Genomic DNA, 23,777 nt, shown 5'->3' with positions numbered 1-23,777 from the left:
ACTGAAGCACCCTTCCCAGGATCACCTTCCCCGCCACCTTCTGGGTAGAATCTATAAGGCTAATGGGCCTGTAATTAGCGGGGCTGTCCCGACACCCTTTTTTGAATATCGGGACAACCTCAGCCCCCTTCCAAGACTCAGGAACGGACGCGCCGCTCTGCATGGCGTTTAACAATGCTGAAACCAATTTTCCCCACTCTTTCGGATTAGCACGTATCAAATCACCCGGAATCCCGTCCGGCCCAGCTGCCTTTAATGGCACTAGAGACTTGATAACACCCTCCACTTCTTTAGGAGTGAAGGGGTCTCCCTCCAGATCACCTAAGCAGTCAGCTAGTAGGTTAGTGGCATAGGATGATAACGGTGGGCAGTATAGAGGGCCAGGAAATGATTGTACCAGCTCTGGGCAGTGATGTTACATGTCATCAGGGTGCTGTCCGGCCCCTCCTTGGCGCGTATGCGATTCCAGAACCCTCTAGCATCTCTGCCTGCACTCGCTTCCATAAGGTCCGACCAGTAACTATCCTCCCATTCTTTCTTTGCTGCGATAGTTGTCTGGTTATACTCTTTCCTAGCAAACCTTACTGCAGACGGGGATTTGCTTTTAACAGCGCTAATTAGGGCACTCTTCTTTTCCCTACATTTCTTAGTGAACCAGTTAATGATTGTTTAAAGCTATTACAACTTCAACATCCACTAAAGGAAACCCCTGCTTAGCGGTGAGTGTGCTGAATTAGGTTTGCGTGGTTCAAGTGAGTACACTCTGTTTATTCCCATGCGTTGCTGGTGTTCTGTCTCAATAATGAAAGTTGATAATGAAAATAGACAAGGGACTATCTTACGATCAGAACTACAGGTGAATGGTTGCCATATTGTAATGGCACGAGTTGAACTTTGGGTAAAGCCCTATTTTTTTAGTAAGTAGTCCGTATTACCTGCGGGTCGTTGCCTGTGCTTTTAACGCTTTAAAAAAATTCAGAATTTTTTTAACATGCCAGATATTTTAAGTGAAACATCTATAATTGCCCCTCACTTGTGTACTGACTGTGTAACAAGTAATATGTCTTACTATCTGGCCATATATTTTCACTATTCCCAATGTCATCTATGTTTCATCAATTAGACCTTAGTTGAGTGTAAGCAATTGTACAGAAATTGTATGTATTCACCACTAACATAGCGTGAGCCATGGTCGTTCCATACCAAAGTTCATATACATCTGTTAACAATCAATGTTAAGACGCCTACTATCACAGGTGTGCATCAACTAGTGCAGTTCAATCTAGACATATTCAACCAACCGTCATAAATGAAACACCTATGTTATGTTATGTTATGTTAACAAGTATTTCTTAAGCGCACGTACACCCTTGGGTTTCATGGCGCTGAGAAGTGAAGGCTGTTGTGGCCAGAACACTTAGCCAACCGCTGGCACGAATAGCCATATTTTCAAAGATTTTCTGAAGCTAATAAGGTCTTTGCAGCTTCGGAGTGCCAGGGGCAGAGAGTTCCAGAGTTTTGGGGCCAGATGGGAAAAGCTACAGCCACGCAGACGTTTCCGTCTGAAAGATGAGGTGGTAAACAGAAGGTGGTGGGCTGAGTGGAGGCAGCGCCTCGGGATGTATTTGGTGAGCCGGCTGCTGATAAATTTGGGGTAGTTGCTGTGCACAGCTTTGAAGGCCAGACAGCCAGTCTTGAAGGACACTCTATGGGCTAATGGGAGCCAATGGAGTTGTGCAAGGCAAGGACTGGCCGAAGACCGCTTAGGAAGTTTGAATATCAGTCTGGCTGCTTGATTTTGAACCATTTGAAGCCTTTTTAGCAGACCATCAGGAAGGCCGAGGTAGATGGAGTTGGAGCAGTCGAGCAGTGAAAGTATTAATGCTATTACCACCTATTGCATTATATGCCAAAATACTTGTTGGTACATCTGTAATTATCTTCATTCATGAGTCTCCTGCCAATAGCTTGTGTGTACTTACATTTTCCTTTGACACATATCATCATAAGTGAAACACTTAGTTCCTATATGTTTCACTATCAACAGCATATATGTCCACTCACTTGCACAGAACGTATTGGAGCTTGTGATCTGTGTTGAGACCCATCTGAAGCGTAAATCCACATAGCTTCCTTCCTTCTTAACACAAGTTACCACCACGTGGATCCCTAGGCATATGTTCTAAACCATAAAAGTTAAAAGATTTGTGCATCCCTTGTTTTTCGCATGTTGCAGTATGTGTTGCTATGGGAGATCTCATGTCATTGTGTATAACAGCTCTCATATGTTCGCTAATTCTTTCACGAAGGGTCCTAATAGTACTGCCCACATATCTCAAATTGCATTTGCACTCCATAGCGTATATTACAAATGTTGTGCTCCAATTGATTTTTGAGCCAATTTCAAGCATCTGCTTTTGTACACCTAAAAAGTATTTCTTTTTGTCTAGTGCCCATTTACATTCAACACTATACACATTTGAAGAAACCTTGTGTGTGTTCATGCAACCAGTGCCTCTGCTGGGTCGTAGTGCGGTAGCTGGGGCTCAGTACATCCATCAATCAATCAATAAAGCGTTTGTTAAGTGCTGCTACTCATCCGTAAGGGTCTCAAGGCGCTGGGGGATGGGGGGTTTGCAGGTTCCAGTCCATCATGGAGAGGGTCTGTGAAAGAGCCAGGTTTTGAGGTTTCTTGTGAAGATGGGGAGTGATCTTATCTGTCTGAGGTGGAGCGGAAGGTCGTTCCAGGCTCTGGCCGCGAGGAAGGAGAAGGAGCGGCCTCCTGATCTGGTCTTTCTGGTGTGGGGGACCACGGGGTAGGAGAGCTGGGCTGATCGTAGGGTCCTTTGGGGTGCGTGGAACTTGATTAGGCTGTTTAGGTATACTGGTCCGGTGTCGTGGAGGGCCTTGTGAGCGTGGGTGAGCATCTTGAAGGTGACTCTAGCTTCGATGGAGAGCCAGTGGAGTGTGTGCAGGTGCTGGGAGATGTGGCAGTGTTTTGGCAGGTTCACTTCTAAGGGGCGTACCTTTGGGGAAAGTAATATCTGGTTCTTGTGAGGTGAATTCCTCAATGATTTTATCCGCCTGTAAGATATGCCAATGTTTCCTCATGCTTTGTGTTGTTAATATAGAGTTATTGGAAAAATCAGTGACTATGTGTACCATCTTTGGATTGCCCTCTTTCTTTGGTATTTGTTTTAGTGTTTCTTCTATTGGTATTTTGTGAATTCTCCTGTTTGCTTTCATTTTTATTCTTTTATCATAGCCTCTCTTGATGAACCAGATATTTATTTACATCACACAGTTTGAGAAACCAAAATCATCACTACAGTTGTGTCTTGCACGCACCACCGTTCCGTATGGTATGGCCTGAATTTGATGTCTAGGATGTGCGCTCTTGGCATGTAAGACTGCATTACAGGCTGCCGGTTTACGACATAATTTGCTGTGGATCCTGTCATTATGTATGTACAATTCAACATCCAAGAATACCACTTTCTGTGTGCTGTCCTGATAGATACATTTGATGTTGCTCTGGTTACTCTTTAAATGGTTAAAAAAGTCATGTCGTTTCTCTGTGGTGCCTGTCGAAATCATAAGACAGTCATCAATAAACCAACCCAATATAATATAAATGAGTTCCATTTTGTTTCTTTATTGCCCCATATCCATCCCTCCCCTAATCTGCCCATGAACAAGTTAGCGTCCGAAGGCGAGACTCTGGAGTCCATAGCTACTGGTTGTTTTTGCTTATACCAGTCATCCTTAAATAAAAATACATTATTATCCAATATTAGTCTAGTCATTTCTATCAGCATTTTTGTATCGTCCCATAGGCTAGCAAATCTTGTATTTAGTATGTGTTCTAATGCTTGGATCCCACAGTCATGCTAAATACTCGTGTACAGGGCAACTACGTCCAATGTTACTAATGTCATGCTGGACTCCCATATTACATCTGTCAGTAAATTCAAGATGTGTTTGGTATCCTTTATGTGTGACGGTAAGTTAGACGCAAGAGGTTGTAGAAATATGTCCACATATTCTGAAAGTCTCTCAGTCGGTACCCCTATATTAGAAATGTTCGGTCTACCTGGTGAAAAAGGCAGATCTTTATGTATTTTCAGAATGGTGTATACACATGGGTATTTAGGGTGGTTGATTTTCAAGTACATATATTCATTTTCGTCTAAAATACATGCTTCGTACCAATGCTTTAATGATTGATTAATCTTGTGTGTCAGGGCCCATATTGGGTTGTTGTTCAGCTTTTTGATAACAGATCCGGTCATTCAGTTGTGACGGTATATCATTTTCATAGTCACTATGTTCCCCCCTTTTATCTTCTCGGATGGTGATACTATCATTCTCCCTTAAGAGTTTCATTGCATTGCGTCCCCTTTTGTGAGATCATCAGGCTTTCCACCTTGTGTCATATTCATGGGATTAGCTTTGTCTAGATCACTTAAAACCAACTTATAAAATATGTCTATGTTATTCCCCATGGGTAAGTTAGGTGTCCATTTTGATTTTTCTTTGAGTCCGCTAGTTACACTCGGGTCCATCTGGATATTCAAATCCTCCAAAACTCTACTTGTTGTGGTGGGATCCCACTCATACTCAGTTCTTGAGAGTAATGTCTTATTGTCGTAGATATCCTGTATTGATAAACCACTCCATACACAGTCCTGTTGAGATTTGTTTATTGATTCCATTGCCTGTGGGCTGAGTGCAAACAAATTTTTGATCTTCAACCGTCTGATATATTTGAAAACATCAATTTTTATTTTGCAAATGTCCCCTCAATACTCGGGCAGAAGCTCATTCCCTTTGGTAGGAGTGAAATCATGTCTGTGCTCTGTCTGTCAGGTTGATCACTGTGATATCAACTAGTTGCCTTTGTTCCACTGTCGTGTTTTCATTGTAAATGTATTGTACAAACATTTCAAAATGTATTTTAGTACTAGTGAAATCACTTTTTTTGTAATTGCGTGTGATGAAATAGGATGAAAACAAATCAGAACACTTTACTTGGTTACGTGCAAATGATAAACATTTTTGCTGAAACCCAATTTACACAGATTATTATTGTTTATACAATATATAGTTTTATCAGTAAAACCGCATGTCAGTGGGAATGTTTGTGGTCATTTCAAAGGAAAATGTGCTGTTTGTAAATGACAATGTGTTGCGAATTCATGCTTTTGTAATACATTTATTGAGAGTGAGTTTTGAAAAATGAACTAAGGAACATTCCTGCACATCAAGTACAGCACACTTAGGTCGAGTAAGTCACTAGACCTGCATGTCTGGTAACATTTTATGATGTTTCGAGGCCTGATGATGTACCAAGGTATTAGACTGGACTTGTTTAAAAAATTGTGTTCCAGGCCTGGATATCTTCATGCAGTGGGTCATAATCAGGCTTCTTCAGTTATAACCGAAAACTAAAATATATAAGCATTAAACATGTAGTGTAGAGGGGTTTGTCTGCTATTACAAGATTTGTGGTTGTGTATGATAACCAGACCTTACTAACCAGTTTGCCAGGTATAAAAGTCAAGAGTGAGGGGAGCCTTTTGAGGATCAGAAGAGGGGGTGAATGGAAAAATCTCAGCAGTGACTTTAATTTGATGCTCCTCAGTGAAGTTTTAGAAGTTTGTTTCTGACATTCTTATATATTTTCTCTTCAACTAGGAGAACTTTCAGAAGAATTTGGTAAGTTTTGTTTTGAATGAATCCCATATTATTATCTTCAGTGAATCAAACTGGAGGCTTCAGATGGTAATACGCATAAGCCAAGAAGCCTATTAAGGTGAACATGTCCTGTCAACAAGAATCTCTTAAAGCACATTATTTATAGCTCAGACATGTTTGGGTAATTCCCCTGTATCATTTAAATTTAAGTATATGCATGCTCGCAAAGGCCCTCGTCTAGACCTTTGCGGTAGTACACATTGCTCGTAGCTTGTAAACCCTGCTCAGCCCTTGGTGATGACTAACCACACTCCTTAGGCTTTTGATAGCGGGAGAAAGGCCTGTTTTGACTTTTGATCATCTTATTATGTAGCACATTGCCAGTTGTCATTTATTTTGAGAGAGCCGACCACCAGGAAGCTCTGCCAGTGAAATGTGGATCATTGAGGCTAGGTCTCGGCCTAATCCAGCGCTGCACTGGTCTGGCCGAGACATTTAGTAGCTGTTTGGAAAAGTGTTACTTTCTCGGCGACCAGCTTACTATTACGCTCACAAGCGCGCGCGTGACATGCACAGCTGCCATTTGGCTTCTTTTCGCGTTTGATGGCCCTACCTCTCATGTTGCCTTTGTCCTTTGCACCACCTCTTTCCCCTCTACCACGTTCTTATATCCTCACCATGCCCTCCTGCAGCCGCTCTATCGCCTGTCGGACCCAGCTTGTTTAATAAGCAGAGTAAGCACCAGTTTACTACTGGTTCACCCCCTTAACCCATCAATCGAGGAGAACATCTTAAAAACAAGTTGTTACCCCTTTTTTGTATATATTACAGACTACATATAAGCAGAGAGAAGTATACCTTTATTTCATGATACTCTTCCAAAAAAATCTTTAAAAAATCTATGATTCCCAAATATGCTTTTTGGATTAAATGAGTCTAAATACGCTAATATCAACCCGAGCAATGCTAAACATTTCAGTTAATCTTGCAGGAACAGTGTTTCATGCCATGTAACTCCTACTTCTTGGTACAGAAGTAAACCCTGAAGCCAATATCCACTCATCGTTGCCCAGACCATGCACGCTGTGCCAACTTGATGACACGACAGATGATACAGAAAAGGGGCATCAATGCCTAAGAGTCTATACCTCCCAGGCCCTAAAAGAACATGATATTGACTACATCAAATCACCTTAAACGGTGAAGCTGTTTACCGTGTACATCTGAAGACTCAAATATAGATAATTTCATGACTAAAAGTAGTTTGCTGCCAGAAATAACAAATATCTGCTTGTTATGTGGCCCCGAACATGCAGACTGTTGTAGAATCATCTTCTTTCAGGCCAGTTCTTTCTTTCCTCACAACGTTATCAATCTTTTTCCTTTGCGTTGCGCAGAAACGTCAGGTCAATCTTGGGGCTAAAATGCGTTGTTTTTTTTAATCCAAATGCAGCACGAGATTTTTCTAAATCTTGGTGCTGCAGATCGAGTTAGTTCCTTCAAAAATAGATTTTTTATTTTTTAAAGTTTCCCTGTTCTTTACTTGTAGGCCCAGAGAGTGCTTAAGAATTACCAAACGGAAGTTTTTGCTGCTCTATGCATTTTTCATTCGAGGGCTGATTTAAACAACAAACTGAGACCTTCCTGGAGGGACCACCAAAAATTAAAACACAAGTCCGTCAATTACCTGAGAAGCCAGCAATCTGATCTCGCTCCTGTCCCGATAAAGGTTTCTCCCTACACCATAAATCAAACGTGGTAAGCGTTGAAGAAAAAGCTGCAATACTCTCCAAAAAGAAGTTGAGGAAGCAACGTGTCCACTCTTGTAAATAGCCTACTTAATCTTGCTGACCCACGCAGAGTTGCCCAAACGATTGCACGGCGCTCCCAAATGACGTCACTTCTGGCGCCACCGGACGTGTATGCCAACAATACTTCAACCAACATGTTACGTTTTGTTTATAAATGCGGCCCCCACAGTTCTTTAAACAGCTGTTGCAAGAAAATGAGATTGCAAGCTGGCATGCAAGAATCTCCTGAGATACTTACATTTTCTATCCGTGAGCCCTAACCTCGCCCAGTCCAGACGTTTTGCTGTGCATTCTGGGATTTGTAGTTCTGTTTCTCTCAATTTAGAATCAGGACTATAAGTCTCAGAATGCACACCCAAAAAAAGTGGACTGAGTGATTTGTGCAGAAATCAAGATGCAGTGAAGGGGCTGTACCAGTAATTTCATACAATAGTCGATTGTACTCGGAGGTTTGTAGTTTCACTTTATGTCATTTGTTGATACTGGACTCCAAATCCCAGAGTGCAACATGGTGTTGCTTAAAAACATGCAGATGTGCAAACATAAATAAAAACACATACAAATACTTGTTTACTCAAAATGTAATGTTGCCTCACCCATCCTGCCAGAGCGCAATTTCCCCCTCACTGTTCCTTTGTTATGTATGTTTTGTTGAACCTGCTGAATGAGGAATAACCACGGGCGGCGGATTCTCTCAGTTCAACTGGCACACGTAACTCCCTATTACGTACAGACTATCTCCCCCTTCATCACCTATGACAGGTGGTAAATGGGAAGAGCTGGTGGTGCAGGGCTGGTGGCTGGGAGAGGGAGAATCACCAGGTGGTGAGCAGAGAGGGTGCATCAGTGAGCGCTGAGTCAGGCAGGGGAAGCACCATCGTGCTGTAGGAGAGCATTGAATGTTAACGCAACTTTTTATATGATATAAACAAGGCTTTTAGTGCGATGAAAAATTGGGGGCCCCTCAAAGGGACGTGCCAAGGGTGTGGCTTAAACATTTATGCTAAAAAAAAATATGTGCTCAGTATATTGTGCCGCCCGACTGGTATTTCAATGCTTCTGTTATTGGCTCCACATATATAATACAACGAGCCAGGACTATTGGCTTTGTCAAAGGTTGTTAGTTGCATAAGATAAATATACTACATGCATACATACAACTAGGGCTTCGCTGTATATGATATTAAAAATGCTTTAGTTCTTGGGTGAAAGGTTGTGGCGTAATGGCTAGAGCTACCAACTTTGGAGCTGAGGAAGCACGTTTGGATCCTCAGTGTGGGCTCAACATCTGATCCTGGTGCTTATTTACAAGCCCCTTGCGCTGCCAGTACGTCACTTTTTGCCGTATTAAAAGTGACGCAAAAGTGGTGCAAGGGGCTTGTAAATCTGGCCTTAGAGTTTTGCAATATAGAACTGCAAAAAGATAAAAGTTACACCAAAAACAATGAATTACTGAGTTAAGATTTTGGTTCCATTCAGAGAGTGAGGGCGATAGGGACCCGTCTCGGAGCCTGCTTTCACCGGCAGGACCCGGCCCACTTAAAGCCCTGGATTTAAAGACATTCTTTTACCGCGGATGCTAGAAGTGCAATACTAATAACAATACGTATCCTGTTCTTCAATGCAAAAAAAAATAGATACTTTAGGGAACAACACTTCGAACAGTCAGTATGTAGTGAAAGGATATATTTTTCTAAAGCACTGGAGTACACTTTATATTTATAACTCACTGTGTTATAAATGAGACAGAAGGTTTACCCTTTGCGACGAACCCTTAACCGTTTCACTTCCACAAAGGGGTGTGAAAATACCTGGCTTGTCCCAAGTTCGCAGAGGGAGAGTGGACTCTGACCTGCAGGACGCCCAACCCTTGAGAGTGCACAGTATTGTGGGGGACTGTATATAGAGTGGCAAAGGGACTCACCCAGTGCACTAAATGGAACGAGTGCCAGCATTTCTTATTTGTATCCCTATGAGTCCGGGCTCGTCTTCACTGCCCAGAAGAGTGCTGGTACTTCGGAAAGGGTAGGCGCATTGGGTGCTAGTGCTGGTGAACAGACAGGGTCCTTCTGTAGCCCTGAGCTGAGCCCCCGCTGAACTGTTCAGCGGGGGCTCATTTGCAGAATGCCACAGTGTTACCCATCACTCGAGGAATCGAGGCAGCCAGGTGGCAGCGCAATTAAGAAAGTCATGGGAGGTAAGCAGGTTAAAGTGTCTTTAATTCCACCTGAGTCTTTTGTGTGAGTGCCTGTGAATGTTTGTGTGTGGTAGAAAAGCGAGAGAAAGGGAGAGATGACTTAGATTCTCGGGAGGTATATGTAAAAGTCATTATGTTTCGGCATGTCTTGCCCCTAGTCCTGCACCTAGCACCACCCACCCGCCACATTTAATTGAGTCCATGCACTATTTTCCCCCATTTAAAGCACTGGACTCATCCTCTAATAACGAGGGTGGGTGGCTCTGAGAAAACAACTTTGCTGATAAGGATGGGGGTCTTATGAAGTTCCTGTGACGTAATCAGATAGTTATTTTCAAGTCATCCTGAAATCATCAAGCTGAGTTTATAAACTCTCCTGATGACTACAAGAGCTTGATGATGTCTGAGGATGAGAAAATTACTTCTAGTGTAGTTGGATGATCATTCAATGACTCTGGGATGGCTTCTAAAGTAATCCTACTTGACCTGGGACCGCTTTAGGTACGCTTTCAGCAAAATCCTTAAAACAAACAAAAACGACCTACATAGAAGCTAAACAATTTAATACAAAACATACCGTTTAAAATTTACTTTTGTTTTGGTAGTCCTTTTATTATTTCAGTAGCAGTTATTCATTGTTGCTGCATTCGGTGAGTAGTTTCCATTTGTGAAACAATTTCAGTCTTCGAGACCAATTCGAGACCAATTCGTCAGTAAATTTATTTTACGGGTAAATAAGGCACTGTATAGTAAGAAAGCATGGCCTAATCTGGCAAGTAATACGTGCTCCATTTGCAGGATCCTTTTGATGTCTTCGGTACTGTAATAGTCCTCCATTTGCTCTTCAGTCTGAAAGAATTCCCCAGCAAACTCATGGATCATGTCACTCTTGAAGCGACAACTTCATCTAACTTTCTCCTATTAGGAGATTTTAATCTTTACTTTCTCGACCCTAGCGATATTCAGGCAGCCGACCTCCTACTGGATATCTCCTCCACCGGTCTGCACCTAAAGAATCCCCAGGCCACTCATGACAAAGGGCAGTTGCTTGACCCCATATTCACAAACATTCAAAACCTTAGCTCCCGTGCACATCCCCCTCTTCCCTGGACCGACCACTTTCTGGTCCCTTTCGATTGGCACTTCAAGACTCCCCCTACGCATATGCCAAAAATCAGATCCCTCATCAGACGCTGGCACAAATTGATCCCCGATGAATGGGCTGCTAAACTGAGGGAAGATATCCCCCCCTCTCACAAAACCCCATCACCGCAGACATTGAATTCAACACCTGGCTTTCCCAATCTTTGGATTGCCTCTTACCCAGATCCAGCACCCTTAAATGTGCCAAGAGAGTCAATCCCTCCCCCTGGTACACCCCTGAATTGAATCTCTTACGGAAAGAATGCAAGAGAAACGAACGCACATGGAGGAAAGACAAGACAGCAGACAAGAAAGACATATTTCGCACTTCCATAAAAATTTACAAACAGGAGCTCCATAAAACCAAGTGCACTTTCTATGAAGAAAGAATTGAAAATGCGTCCTGCTCTGCCCAAGAAACTTTTGTCATCCTTAAAGAGCTTCTTCATGCCCCTGACCCTCCTGTGAAACCCTTGGACCCCATAGCCGCGGAAAGCAAATGTATTAAACTCGCCACTTTTTTCGACGAGAAAATTCAAACTATTCTTGCTTCCCTACCCCCCCGACGCTGGCCACAAAGATGGGGGCCTCTCCACCCCCCCTCACTGCCCCACCCAGCCCACCGATGTCCCCACACCCTGGCTCAACACTTTCGGCCCAGTATCCACGGAAGAAGTAGCAGCGACGCTGGCCACAATTAAAAGTGGTTCTCCAAGCGACCCTGCTCCGCTTCGTTTCCTGAAAACAGTGTCCAGCACCATCATTCACCCTCTCACTTCCCTCATCAACGCCTCCCTTACACAGGGAGTAGTCCCCCCCAGCTGGAAAGCGGCGGTGGTCAAGGGCCTTCTGAAGAAACCTTCACTGGACCCCCAGGACCTAGCCAACTATAGGCCAATCTCCCTCCTTCCGGGAAACAGTAAGATCACGGAGAAGCTAGTGAATAAAAAACTATCACTATTCCTAGAAAGTAACAACTTGCTCAGGAACTCCCAGACAGGTTTCCGCCCAGGTCAGGGCACCGATACCGCCCTCCTGGCTGCAGTGGAGAAGGCCAGAAGCATTCTGGACACAGGAGGATCAGTGGCAGTGATCCTCCTGGACCTCAGTGCGGCCTTCGACACTGTAAATCACCAGACTCTGATCCAACGTCTGAGTGACATGGGAGTAAAGGGCACGGCCCTGGAGTGACTTACGTCCTTCCTAGACGGCCGCTCCTTCCAAGTCTGGGAGAATAACAGCCACTCACCCGCGATCCCCCTTCGCTGTGGTGTACCGCAGGGCTCATCTCTTAGCCCGACGTTATTTAACGTCTACATGTGACGATCATCAATTACGCCGATGATACCCAGCTGGTGGTGACCCTCTCACACCCTCACCAAGACTCTTCCAATCTTCACGGTTGCCTCACCGAAATCTACAACTGGATGAACTCCTCAGCGCTCAAACTGAATGGGTCCAAGACAGAGATCCTGCTGCTCGGACACAAAGGACCCTCCTTGCCGCCTAACATCTGGCCTGACTGCTTGGGTGTCCCCCCAGCCCCCAAGGAGGAGGTCAAGAGTCTGGGCGTATGGCTCGAAAAGGACCTGAGCTTCAGAACTCAGGCAAAAAAGACGGCAGGAATCTGCTTTGGACTCCTCAGGGCTTGTAGGAAGGTCTTCCCCCTGCTCCCTGCCACCTCTCGGAAACTTCTGATCCAGGGCCTCATCTTGGCGAGGTTAGACTACAGCAATGCAATCTACCTGGGCGCCCCGGAAGCCACATTCAACACCCTGCAGAGAATCCAAAACGCCGCGGCCCGCCTACTCACTCTTACCCCAGCTAGATCCTCAGCTAAGCCAGCTCTGAAGTCCCTTCACTGGCTTCCAGTCAGAGAGAGGGTGGCTTTCAAGGCCCTCTGTCTGGCTCACAAACTTCTCCATAACAAAGGACCACCAATCCTCAAGAATCTCATTGTTCCCTATAAAGCTACAAGAGCTCTTCGGTCAAGCGAAGAGAACTTTATCACCGTTCCCAGAGTAAAAAAAGCGCGGTCTGGAGGACGCCGCTTTTCGGTACACACTGCCAAACAGTGGAACAGTCTCCCCCGGAGACTGAGAACCGAACCTAATCTCCTTCAATTCAGGAAGGCACTGAAAACTCTTCTCTTCCCCTAAAAACCCTCCCCCTTCCGCTGCTGTTCCTTCCCGAACTCAGGTTCCAGCGCTGGGATGCTCTAGGGTTACTACGCGCTCTACAAAACTTTTAAATAAATAAATAAAGACGGCTCGAAATATGTATACGGTGTTGTTGTGTAGAAGAACATGACAGGCAAGCACGTATCATTAAATAGGTGCTTCAAAGCACGTACAAATGAAGAGAAAGGAAACCAACAATTTTTAGAAGTCATGTTGTAGAGTAGTCTCTGGCACAGGAAAATAGCTATATCTATGGGCACAGCATTTTGAGTTACACTGCTAACACTGTAACATCATTTTTGTCCACATCGATGTTGCCGAATTACTGATCACTGTATCAGCCTCTGACCTGCACCACCGACGTGCAGGGTGCTGCAACAAAGCCACACTAAGGATTAGTGTTGAGGATTGTCGAGCCCCCGAGAGTTGCTTTGCATGGACTATACAAAGGGCGAGGCTAGACGAGCCCGTCTTTAGGGCCCGGCCCCCCGGCCCACACCACGTCATTGGCCCAATTATCTGGCTGGCTGCCCTATGGGCAGCCAGCCTGGGAAGTGCTTCTGGTTCAGGAAGGAGTGACGCACGTCCGGTGGGGGCGTGGGGTCAGAGGCCATGACCTAATTAGGTCTAGAGCACGGGCAACTCGGCCTCTTTCCCCGCCAGCACCGGACCTGCTCGCCCACTCCCCTCGCCTTTTTAACCTCGCTTTAATCTCCCGCCCACCCGTCCCCTTAAGGCAGTGATTTGGAGGTGTGTGTTGCGGAAAAGAGACATTTGACCACTGATAGACTTACAAAATGGAGGGGAGTCCGCCTTGCGCACTCCCTATGCCAGCACTGAGGGGAGAGAGGGTAAGCTCTCCGCAGGGGGATGGAGACCACCGGCTGGGGAGGCGAGGGCGTCAGGTACGAGCCTCCTAGGCAGCCTGGTGGACGAGAGGTGGGGCCCTGGAAATGGCGGACAAGGACCCGAGGGCTGGGGCCCATCGCTCAGGGGCGCAGGTGGGTTGCACCTGGCGTGGGCATCTCTACCTGGGGGGATGCGAACCTGAGGGCCCCTTGGTGCTGGGGGGATCAAGAAGTTATGAGCAAATGCAAGATAAAATGTATAATAAAAGTTGAGAAGATGAGTTAATAATAAAGGAGAAATGTTGCTCATAATTTGATAAATGTTTAATAATCTATATGTCATGTTTATGAATTTGTGATTAAACATGGCCTTTTTACACCCACCATTTTCTCCAAGTTGATTGATTGGTGGGGAGGCGGGTGTGGAGCATGCTGGGGGATCCGGGTCCTAAGAAACCCAACATCCAGTGAACTCGGAGCCGGGGCTTGCAGTGTTACTGTAAGTAGTATGGAATTACATACAAGGCAGCGCGCGCTCTTCATCAAGTTACAGCAGCCTGGGAGGAGGTAAGAAGCAAGCGCAGAGAAAAGAGATGAGACATTAGTCTTGAATTGAAAACACATCACGCAACTTTAAATTTATTTTCTTCATAATGAGACTGCGTGCCAAGATCGTAATAAATTATACAAAGGCATTTTCAAAACTATTCTGCGAGTATGCTGTAAGAAGGGGTATTTAAACATTTTAAAAGAAAGACTGCTGCTTCAAAGTGCAATAACTTATTCTCCACGAGTGTTGGCTGAGGAAACAAAAGAACTGAGCCTCAATCAAGCTGAACAAGCATTGGCATAGCCAATAGGTCTCGCCTTTGGACCTTATATGTATTTAGTTTTGCAGCACAACATCCTCATTGTCACAACATTAACTGTTGCATGGCTAAACACTTATAAGGTCCCAAAGGCGAGACCTATTGGCTATGCCAATGCTTCTTTTCTAAGCAATTCTCTTAGAAGTTCATTGTGACCTTTTGGTTTATGTTCAAAACCAGAAAATGCACCAGGTGACCATACATTCCTGCATGTGACATACATGGTGCTCAGTGATACTACGCAAGAACACAGTCTCAGGAGGTGCTTCCGGTGCTCAGGACATGGCCTGGACAACACATTTAATTACGTGAACAAAATCTTGGTAGATTTCCATTACAAACATTTTACAAATTATTTTGTCACTTCATTGGTGCAAAATCTCATGTCATTCTCTCGCGGAGGACACTGGTTTGAGCTAAAATTGCCCTATCAGATACTACAACCTCTGGCGAGACACATTTTCTCCTTGAGCCAGCTCCTGCCTGTATCTCACATAACTTATCACCAAAGAATTATCTCTAAATACACCTAACTTGGCTTAATTTTCATAAAAATAGCGTACATTTTATGTTTTATTCTCGTTGGTGTCAGGTCCACTCTACCTGTCCGCTCTGTCTGGCTCTTTATAAAATACTGGAACCCGAACTGGTATTGCATTTTACTTTACCACCCTGGTGGGAGCTCCAGGAAATGAAGTGGAAGGCTGATGAGATCCGGGGCTCAAGCTCCCTCCCACCCATGCATCCATAATCATCGCCAAACTCGGGCCCAGGGCCCAATACAACAATAAGCCAGCTTACTCCCCAGTTCCTTGCCGCATTCAGTGCCAGGACTTTCTCTGGAGGAGAACTCTTGAAGCCATTTGCTTTGCTCTACAATACCATTAGCAAAGCACATGGCTTTAACTTAATAAAAGGCAAGACCTATTGCATTTTCAATGCTTGTTTTTGTTATGCACGGAGAGAATAAGTGATTTGCCCGGAATCTCAGGATGTTGAGAGTCGTTGCCGAGACTCAAACCCTCTTCCCCAGATTTGAGGTCGACCACCCTAGCCGTTAGGCCATGTCCTCTGCCCAGTAATTCTACATATACACTGAAAATTTCAGTTTGTAATGCATGTCTGGCACTTTTGTCTTGTTACATCTCTAGAGCCCGTCCATTTTCTAATGTATCTCCACAGCAAACTATTGTTAAAATGACAAAGGTATTCAGATAATACTCAAGTCCGTCAACAGTGAAAGGGTAGCTGCTGGATTTGGTGCACAGCCACACCTAAATCTGCACCCCCCATGTTAAATGTGACGATTTTAGAAAGTACACACTTTTTGGCAAGTAGCACCGCACCCAAACCGACGGACCACGCACGCAACCTGGGCTTCATACTGGACTCCTCCCTCTCCATGACCAGACAAGTCAACGCCGTCTCCTCGTCATGCTTCAACATCCTGCGCATGCTACGTAAGATCTTCCGGTGGATCCCCACCGAGACGAGGAAGACGGTCACCCAGGCCCTCGTCACCAGCCGACTGGACTACGGCAACGCCATCTACGCCGGAACCACCGCCAAACTCCAGAAGAGACTCCAGCGGATCCAGAACGCCTCGGCGAGACTCATCCTCGACATCCCCCGTCGCAGCCACATCTCCGGACACCTGAGAGATCTGCACTGGCTCCCGGTCAACAAGAGAATCACCTTCCGGCTCCTCACCCACGCGCACAAAGCCCTACACGACCAAGGCCCGAGCTACCTCAACAACCGGATCAACTTCTACACTCCCAAGCGCCTCCTCAGATCAACCAACCACGCCCTCGCCGCCGTCCCCCGCATCCGAAGAGCGACAACAGGAGGAAGATCCTTCTCCTACCTGGCCGCCAAGACCTGGAACTCACTTCCGACCAATCTGCGCCTGACCCAAGACCACCTCTCCTTCAGGAAGAAGCTCAAGACTTGGCTGTTCGAGCAGTAGCGGCACCCCCCCCCCCTCCCAGCGCCTTGAGACCCTACGGGTGAGTAGTGCGCTCTACAAATGACCTGATTGATTGATTGATTGATTGATTGATTGCATCCTGGGACATGCTGATAGCTTCTGGACAATGGGTTGTGCACCGCTCCTTCGTGTTTGTATGCGTTTTTAGACCGCGCTCTGGGGTATCACTTCCCTCCTGAGGTGTATCTGATAGCTCCACTGGTTGCGCGCTTGTTACCTCACAAGCGTGTCACCCTAGGCACTGGCTTCATGTGCTGGATGCCAGCTCTAATAAATGATAAAGTTCATCCAATGGGTTAGTTGATCAAAATTCTTTAATTCTCAAATCCATATGTTGATACACGTTTTCATTCTTATTTGATCAAATTAGGCGTACATATCAATCTTTCCAATGCATTTCGGTGCAATCAGCACCTTCATCAGGGAACGCCTGAAAATTAAACAAATGATACACTTTGTAACTCTTAAAGTTAATTTTATCTCACTAAGTAACTGCTGTTTGTTTGTCCACATTAAATACACTCTGTTAACATCTCTAAACATACTGTTTTAGAAAATCACAATATGCGTTCAGTGCGTTACCCGCTACATTTTGTCCCTACTAGTTTTAAATGCCGGTAAATGTGTGATGTTGCTAGCTACTTCTCTGAGCATTTATCTAACCATTACGCGCTTACTACAGCCCTTGCGAGCGTTCTATCGTTGCAAAATGCGGTCGTTTAACCGTTAGTAAGTTAACTATACTTAGTGATGTCCTCTCACCTTTCTACCTGCTGTTACAGTTTCAGCTACGCGGAGCTCCTACGCTCTGTTAGATTTCAACGACGTCAGTTCAAACGCGAATATTCGCGCATGCGCCGATTAACAGTGTCCCGCCTTTTTGAATAAAAAACAGTCAAAAGGCTGACTTTATCGATACTAAGAGCTCAGTGTCGGGTAACAAGCTCAATATGTTCAATATTTGTGTTAACTTGTGCGTCAATCTCGCGGGTCCTGCACTATGCTGACTCTTACATGTGAAGGATGATTACAACGTCATGATATGGGCAATACTGGTTATAAAAGTCTAAACCATAGCTAAGAAATGCGCGATAAACAGTTATTTCTAAACATTACAGATAGCACATAAATTCCATTCTTTCATTAAGACCATTCAGTTTGAGGCTACACAAATGGTAGATCCAATGATTTTCCCTTTGTAATAAAGTTTTTTTGTTCAAAGGTCCTTCCTTTTTAGGCACTGTTTCCAACACACAGGCCCTCAATTGGCTTATGTTATGTTTTTTGTCCATGAAATGTACTGCCACTGTTGATTTTGTTAGCCCAGTTCTTATGTTGCTTTTATGTTCGTTCAAACGAGTCTTAAGCTTATGTTCTGTGTGGCCCACATAGGCATATCCACATGGGCATTTTAGTAAATATATGATGTTGGTAGTATCACATGTTGCATTAACGTGTAAGGGAATTTTGTGACCTTTCATAGGGTGAGTTATGCTGGCACCCCTCATTATGTTATGGCAATTACCACAATTTAAACAAGGTACTGTTCCTTTAAATGTCTGTTTGTTGGTCTTGCGTTTCGGAGTTTTCAATAATTCACCCAAGTTTTTCCCTCTGGTGTATGCGAACACTGGTTCCTTTTGGAATATTCCTTTAAAGTCTGGTTCCAACTTCACAATTTGCCAGTTTTTACGAATGATTCTTTTGAAGTTTGCACTTACGTTGGAATATTTACTCACACATGTGATTCTTTGTTCCTTTGTTTTAGGTGTTGTTTTTAGCAATCCTGACCTTGTTTTACTGTGGGTTCTTTCTCTTGATTCTTTAATGATCTTTTCTGGGTATCCTCGGGACTCAAATCTTTTGGCCATTATTTCTAGCTGTTGATGGCACATTTCCTCATCAGAAACCAGCCTTTTTACCCTAAGGAATTGAGAGTAGGGTAAGTGTGTTTTCAACGATTGAGGATGGTGACTTGTGAATTGTAGAAGATTATTCCTATCTGTTGACTTTCGATGTATGTTAGTGTGAAATTCTTTCCCTGTTTTTGTGATTTCTACATCCAGAAATTGTATGACATCTTTACTTATGTTCCATGTAAACCCAATTCTGTAATTTTTGGTGTTCAAGATCTCCAATGTGTTTTTAATGACTCTTCAGTACTTTTCCATATCAGAAAAATGTCATCGATGTACCTCACGTACATGAGGAGGTTGGTGGCCCATTCATCATCGTGGTAAACATATTGCTCTTCAAACGCTGTCATAAACAAATTAGCATACGCCGGGGCGGCGCAATTTTCCATCGATGTGCCATTTAATTGAATGTACCATTTCTCTTTGTAACAGAAATAACTGTTAAATAGTGTAAACTGAATAAGTTCCATTAAAAGGACTTGTAGGTCTTGAGGATATGAACTCTGCAATAAGGCACTCTCTATGGCTTCCAGCCCTTCCTTGTGTGGTATCGACGTATACAACGATTTAACATCAACTGTCGCCATTACACTGTTATCTGTCGTTCTCACATGTTGCAGTTTGGTCAAAAAGTCTGTTGTGTCTTTTATGTATGATAAACTCTTATCCACTAGAGGCTGTAAATATTAATCAATAAACTTTCCAACTGGTTCGTGGATGCTCATTTTAGTGGAGATGATCGGGCGACAAGGAGGTTTGAACAAGTCTTTGGGTACTTTTGGGACCATATACATGGTTGGGCTTTTTGGACTGTCTTGTGTTAAAAACTTTCTGGTTTTTTCACTAATAGTCCCTTTGTCCACTGCTTTCTTAAGGATATCTTGTAGGATCCTTCTCATATCTTCCGTTGGGTTCACTGGAATCTCCATATACAGGTTAGAATCCCCTAAGTGTTCTTTGACTGTGTTTTCATAGAATGTGGTATTAAGAATCACCATCGCTCCTCCCTTATCTGATTTTTGGGTGACTATGTTCTCATTGTTCGCTATGCTTTCTATAACCCCAAACTCTTTGTTGGACATGTTATGTTGTTTGTATTTCAGATTCGTATTGATTTTGCTTATTTCCTGTTTACACAAATTTTCAAACAGATCAATGGTTTTATGCGACGTGGGTGGCATGTAGGTACTTTTGGTTCTCAATCCTTTCAATTGGTCTTCCTGTTTCGGTGTTGGATCAGTTACCACATTTTCAAAAAAGTGTTGAAGTTTCATTTTCCGGGTTAATTTGAAAAGGCTCACTTCTAATTCTAATTGATTGGTTCTGGCTGTGGGTACGAATGACAAACCTCGCTGTAGCGTTTCTATCTGTATTGCACTCAAATGTTGGTCTGATATGTTTATGACCAAATTCTCTTTGTCATTCAGTAATTTTTCTTTTTGTCCTTCTTTGAAGTCACATTCCTCGTTTGAGGCTGTGATTTTTCTTTTGCTTTTGTTGCGTCCCCGCCGGGGTCTTCTGTTTCTTCTGGGCCTTCGGCTAAAAAAGGCTCCGAGGTCGGTTGTGTTTCTTTATTCTGTGGCCTAGGTGTTTTGGTAGTCTTTCTTGAATCATTGGTCGTTTGTTCACTATCTGTGGAAGACGTGTCCGTTTGTGACGTATATTGTTTGGTTTGTCGACGTTTAGCATAAACTTCGGCCCGAGTGTAAACCTCTTGCAATTTGTAATCTAGTGTGTCCCTTTTATACTTTCTTAATTTCCTTTCGTTCACCTCTTCAGTATGGCGCCGAAGTTGGTTATTGATGTCTTCTAGTATTTTCTTTAGTTCATCTTCTGACACTCCCTTTTTGAGTTCTTCTGTTGTGGTTTCATTTTCTTGTTTAAGATCTTCAAGAATCTTGGATAATTCTTCTATTATTAGTAATATCAGATCTAGACTGCATTTATTAAGAATTGCGTACCAGCGTTCTGTAAAAGGTTTGGAGTTTTTGCATAAGGATGGTCTTAGGGCAATCCGGAGGCATCCGGGAATTCGTTGAGCTTTATGATATTTTATCATAGTGCTGGCATGAAGCCGCGGATTGATCTCCTTTCTAGTGAGATAGAGAAGATGTTTGATGTGTTGTTCCTTATTGCGACTATATGTGTGTTCAGTCGTTTCCGTTTGAATTAGTGAGTAGATTCTTTCGCTGGCCTCTGCCGTGAATGCAAAGGTATCTGCTCTTATGTCAGTCGAGTGGGTTATGTCCTCATACTGCATTTTATCTGGTGGGCGTGCTACTTCCCTGTGGGGGGATATGCTGATAGCTTCTGGACAATGGGTTGTGCACCGCTCCTTCGTGTTTGTATGCGTTTTTAGACCGTGCTCTGGGGTATCACCTCCCTCCTGAGGTGTATCTGATAGCTCCACTAGTTGCGCGCTTGTTACCTCACAAGCGTGTCCCCCTAGGCACTGGCTTCATGTGCTGGATGCCAGCTCTAATAAATGATAAAGTTCATCCAATGGGTTAGTTGATCAAAATTCTTTAATTCTCAAATCCATATGTTAATACAAGTTTTCATTCTTATTTGATCAAATTAGGCGTACATATCAATCTTTCCAATGCATTTCGGTGCAATCAGCACCTTCATCAGGGAACGCCTGAAAATGAAACAAATGATACACTTTGTAACTCTTAAAGTTCATTCTATCTCACTAAGTAACTGCTGTTTGTTTGTCCACATTAAATACACTCTGTTAACATCTCTAAACATACTGTTTTAGAAAATCACAATATGCGTTCAGTGCGTTACCCGCTACATGTTGTCCCTACTAGTTTTAAATGCCGGTAAATTTGTGATGTTGCTAGCTACTTCTCTGAGCATTTATCTAACCATTACGCGCTTACTACAGCCCTTGCGAGCGTTCTATCGTTGCAAAATGCGGTAGTTTAACCGTTAGTAAGTTAACTATACTCAGTGATGTCCTCTCACCTTTCTACCCGCTGTTACAGTTTCAGCTACGCGGAGCTCCTACGCTCTGTTAGATTTCAACGACGTCAGTTCAAACGCGAATATTCGTGCATGCGCCGATTAACAGTGTCCCGCCTTTTTGAATAAAAAACAGTCAAAAGGCTGACTTTATCAATACTAAAAGCTCAGTGTCGGGTAACAAGCTCAATATGTTCAATGTTTGTGTTAACTTGTGCGTCAATCTCGCGGGTCCTGCACTACGCTGACTCTTACATGTGAAGGATGATTACAACGTCATGATATGGGCAATACTGGTTATAAAAGTCTAAACCATAGCTAAGAAATGCGCGATAAACAGTTATTTCTAAACATTACAGATAGCACATAAATTCCATTCTTTCATTAAGACCATTCGGTTTGAGGCTACACAAATGGTAGATCCAATGATATTCCCTTTGTAATAAACTTTTTTTGTTCAAAGGTCCTTCCTTTTTAGGAACTGTTTCCAACACACAGGCCCTCAATTGGCTTATGTTGTGTTTTTTGTCCATGAAATGTACTGCCACTGTTGATTTTGTTAGCCCAGTTCTTATGTTGCTTTTATGTTCGTTCAAACGAGTCTTAAGCTTATGTTCTGTGTGGCCCACATAGGCATATCCACATGGGCATTTTAGTAAATATATGATGTTGGTAGTATCACATGTTGCATTAACGTGTAAGGGAATTTTGTGACCTTTCATAGGGTGAGTTATGCTGGCACCCCTCATTATGTTATGGCAATTACCACAATTTAAACAAGGTACTGTTCCTTTAAATGTCTGTTTGTTGGTCTTGCGTTTCGGCGTTTTCAATAATTCACCCAAGTTTTTCCCTCTGGTGTATGCGAACACTGGTTCCTTTTGGAATATTCCTTTAAAGTCTGGTTCCAACTTCACAATTTGCCAGTTTTTATGAATGATTCTTTTGAAGTTTGCACTTACGTTGGAATATTTACTCACACATGTGATTCTTTGTTCCTTTGTTTTAGGTGTTGTTGTTAGCAATTCTAACCTTGTTTTACTGTGGGTTCTTTCTCTTGATTCTTTAATGATCTTTTCTGGGTATCCTCGGGACTCAAATCTTTTGGCCATTATTTCTAGCTGTTGATGGCACATTTCTTCGTCAGAAACCAGCCTAGTGCGGAGAGCTAAGAGTCTGGACCGGGCCGAGAAAGGAACGGTGCTCCCTTACACACAGCTCCTGCGGTAAGCTCCAGTCTGCGCGTCACTCACTGGCGTGCCCTGCAACCTAGCTTGAGCTCAGCACTTGCTGGTCGGGCCCTGTCTCGCGGCAATGGTGCTCTCAGTGAGGATCCTGGAGACCGGCTGGCCACCTGACTGCGGCCCTTGACACCCTGGTGTAGGGCGCGCCTGCCTATGGTGTGAGGTGGAGGCGGCCATGGCAGTCGGAGGCCCCAGACCTTGACACCTTGGGACCTGATCTTGGGGAACAGAGCCATGCTGGAGCGACGGTAGCTCAGCTGGCTGGGTCTCAGGCGCTCTGCAGAGCACGCTCCTCCTGACCAAGGGAGAAGAATGCACTCTGAAAGGAGCGAGGCACCCAGGTAGGAGTGGGTTGCGGCCTGGCCCCCCGCTCCAGCTTCTGAAGTGATCCTGGGCCCCTTGGAGTGGAGTGCTATCCTAGCTGGGACTTGCTGACTGCCCATCACCGGTTACCCATTTGGCTGTGGAACACCTGCGGTTTGGCTGTGGGACGCAGCCAGTCCATGCAGCGTGACCCTGGGGAAGCTTAGAGCGAGTGAACGGCATGGGCCACTCTTGGGAGTTTCATCTTCCTGTCCGGGTGGCCCTGCGGAGCTGGGGCCCTCTCCCAGGAAACGGGTTTGGAGACAGGCAAGACTCATCAACCCAATGCGATGACACTAGCCTTCCCACCTACTGAAGGAGATTTAGGGCCTGCTATCTAGTCGACCATAGTAGAAAGGCCCCTGGCACATTGGGACTGAGTAAATATCTTCACAACCACTCTGTGGTATAAAAGCTTGGCAATACCTCCTACTGGACCGCCATTTGGCCTGCTGGGAGGAGCGGTCACGGTGGAGATGAAGCTGTTGGCTGGGGACTCCCAGGGGTGTGAACGGGCCTGGCTCTTGTGCGTGGGAGAGGCACCACTGC

The 23,777-nt window shown here is 44.3% G+C and overlaps 1 protein-coding gene across 1 annotated transcript in view; it reads left to right on the top strand.

Moving 5' to 3' along the window:
- Positions 1 to 23,777, top strand: part of LOC144752949 (butyrophilin subfamily 1 member A1-like) — a 232,858-nt gene that overhangs the window by 138,843 nt on the left and 70,238 nt on the right. The window contains exon 4 of the mRNA XM_078640759.1: positions 5,698 to 5,718. Within this exon, the coding sequence (XP_078496885.1) occupies positions 5,698 to 5,718 (21 nt within the window). The remainder of the gene's footprint in view (positions 1 to 5,697; positions 5,719 to 23,777) is intronic.

Source organism: Lissotriton helveticus, chromosome 5_1 (assembly GCF_964261635.1).
Source record: "Lissotriton helveticus chromosome 5_1, aLisHel1.1, whole genome shotgun sequence".
NCBI classification, from domain to species: domain Eukaryota; kingdom Metazoa; phylum Chordata; class Amphibia; order Caudata; family Salamandridae; genus Lissotriton; species Lissotriton helveticus.
This window is presented reverse-complemented; position numbering and strand designations above follow the sequence as displayed.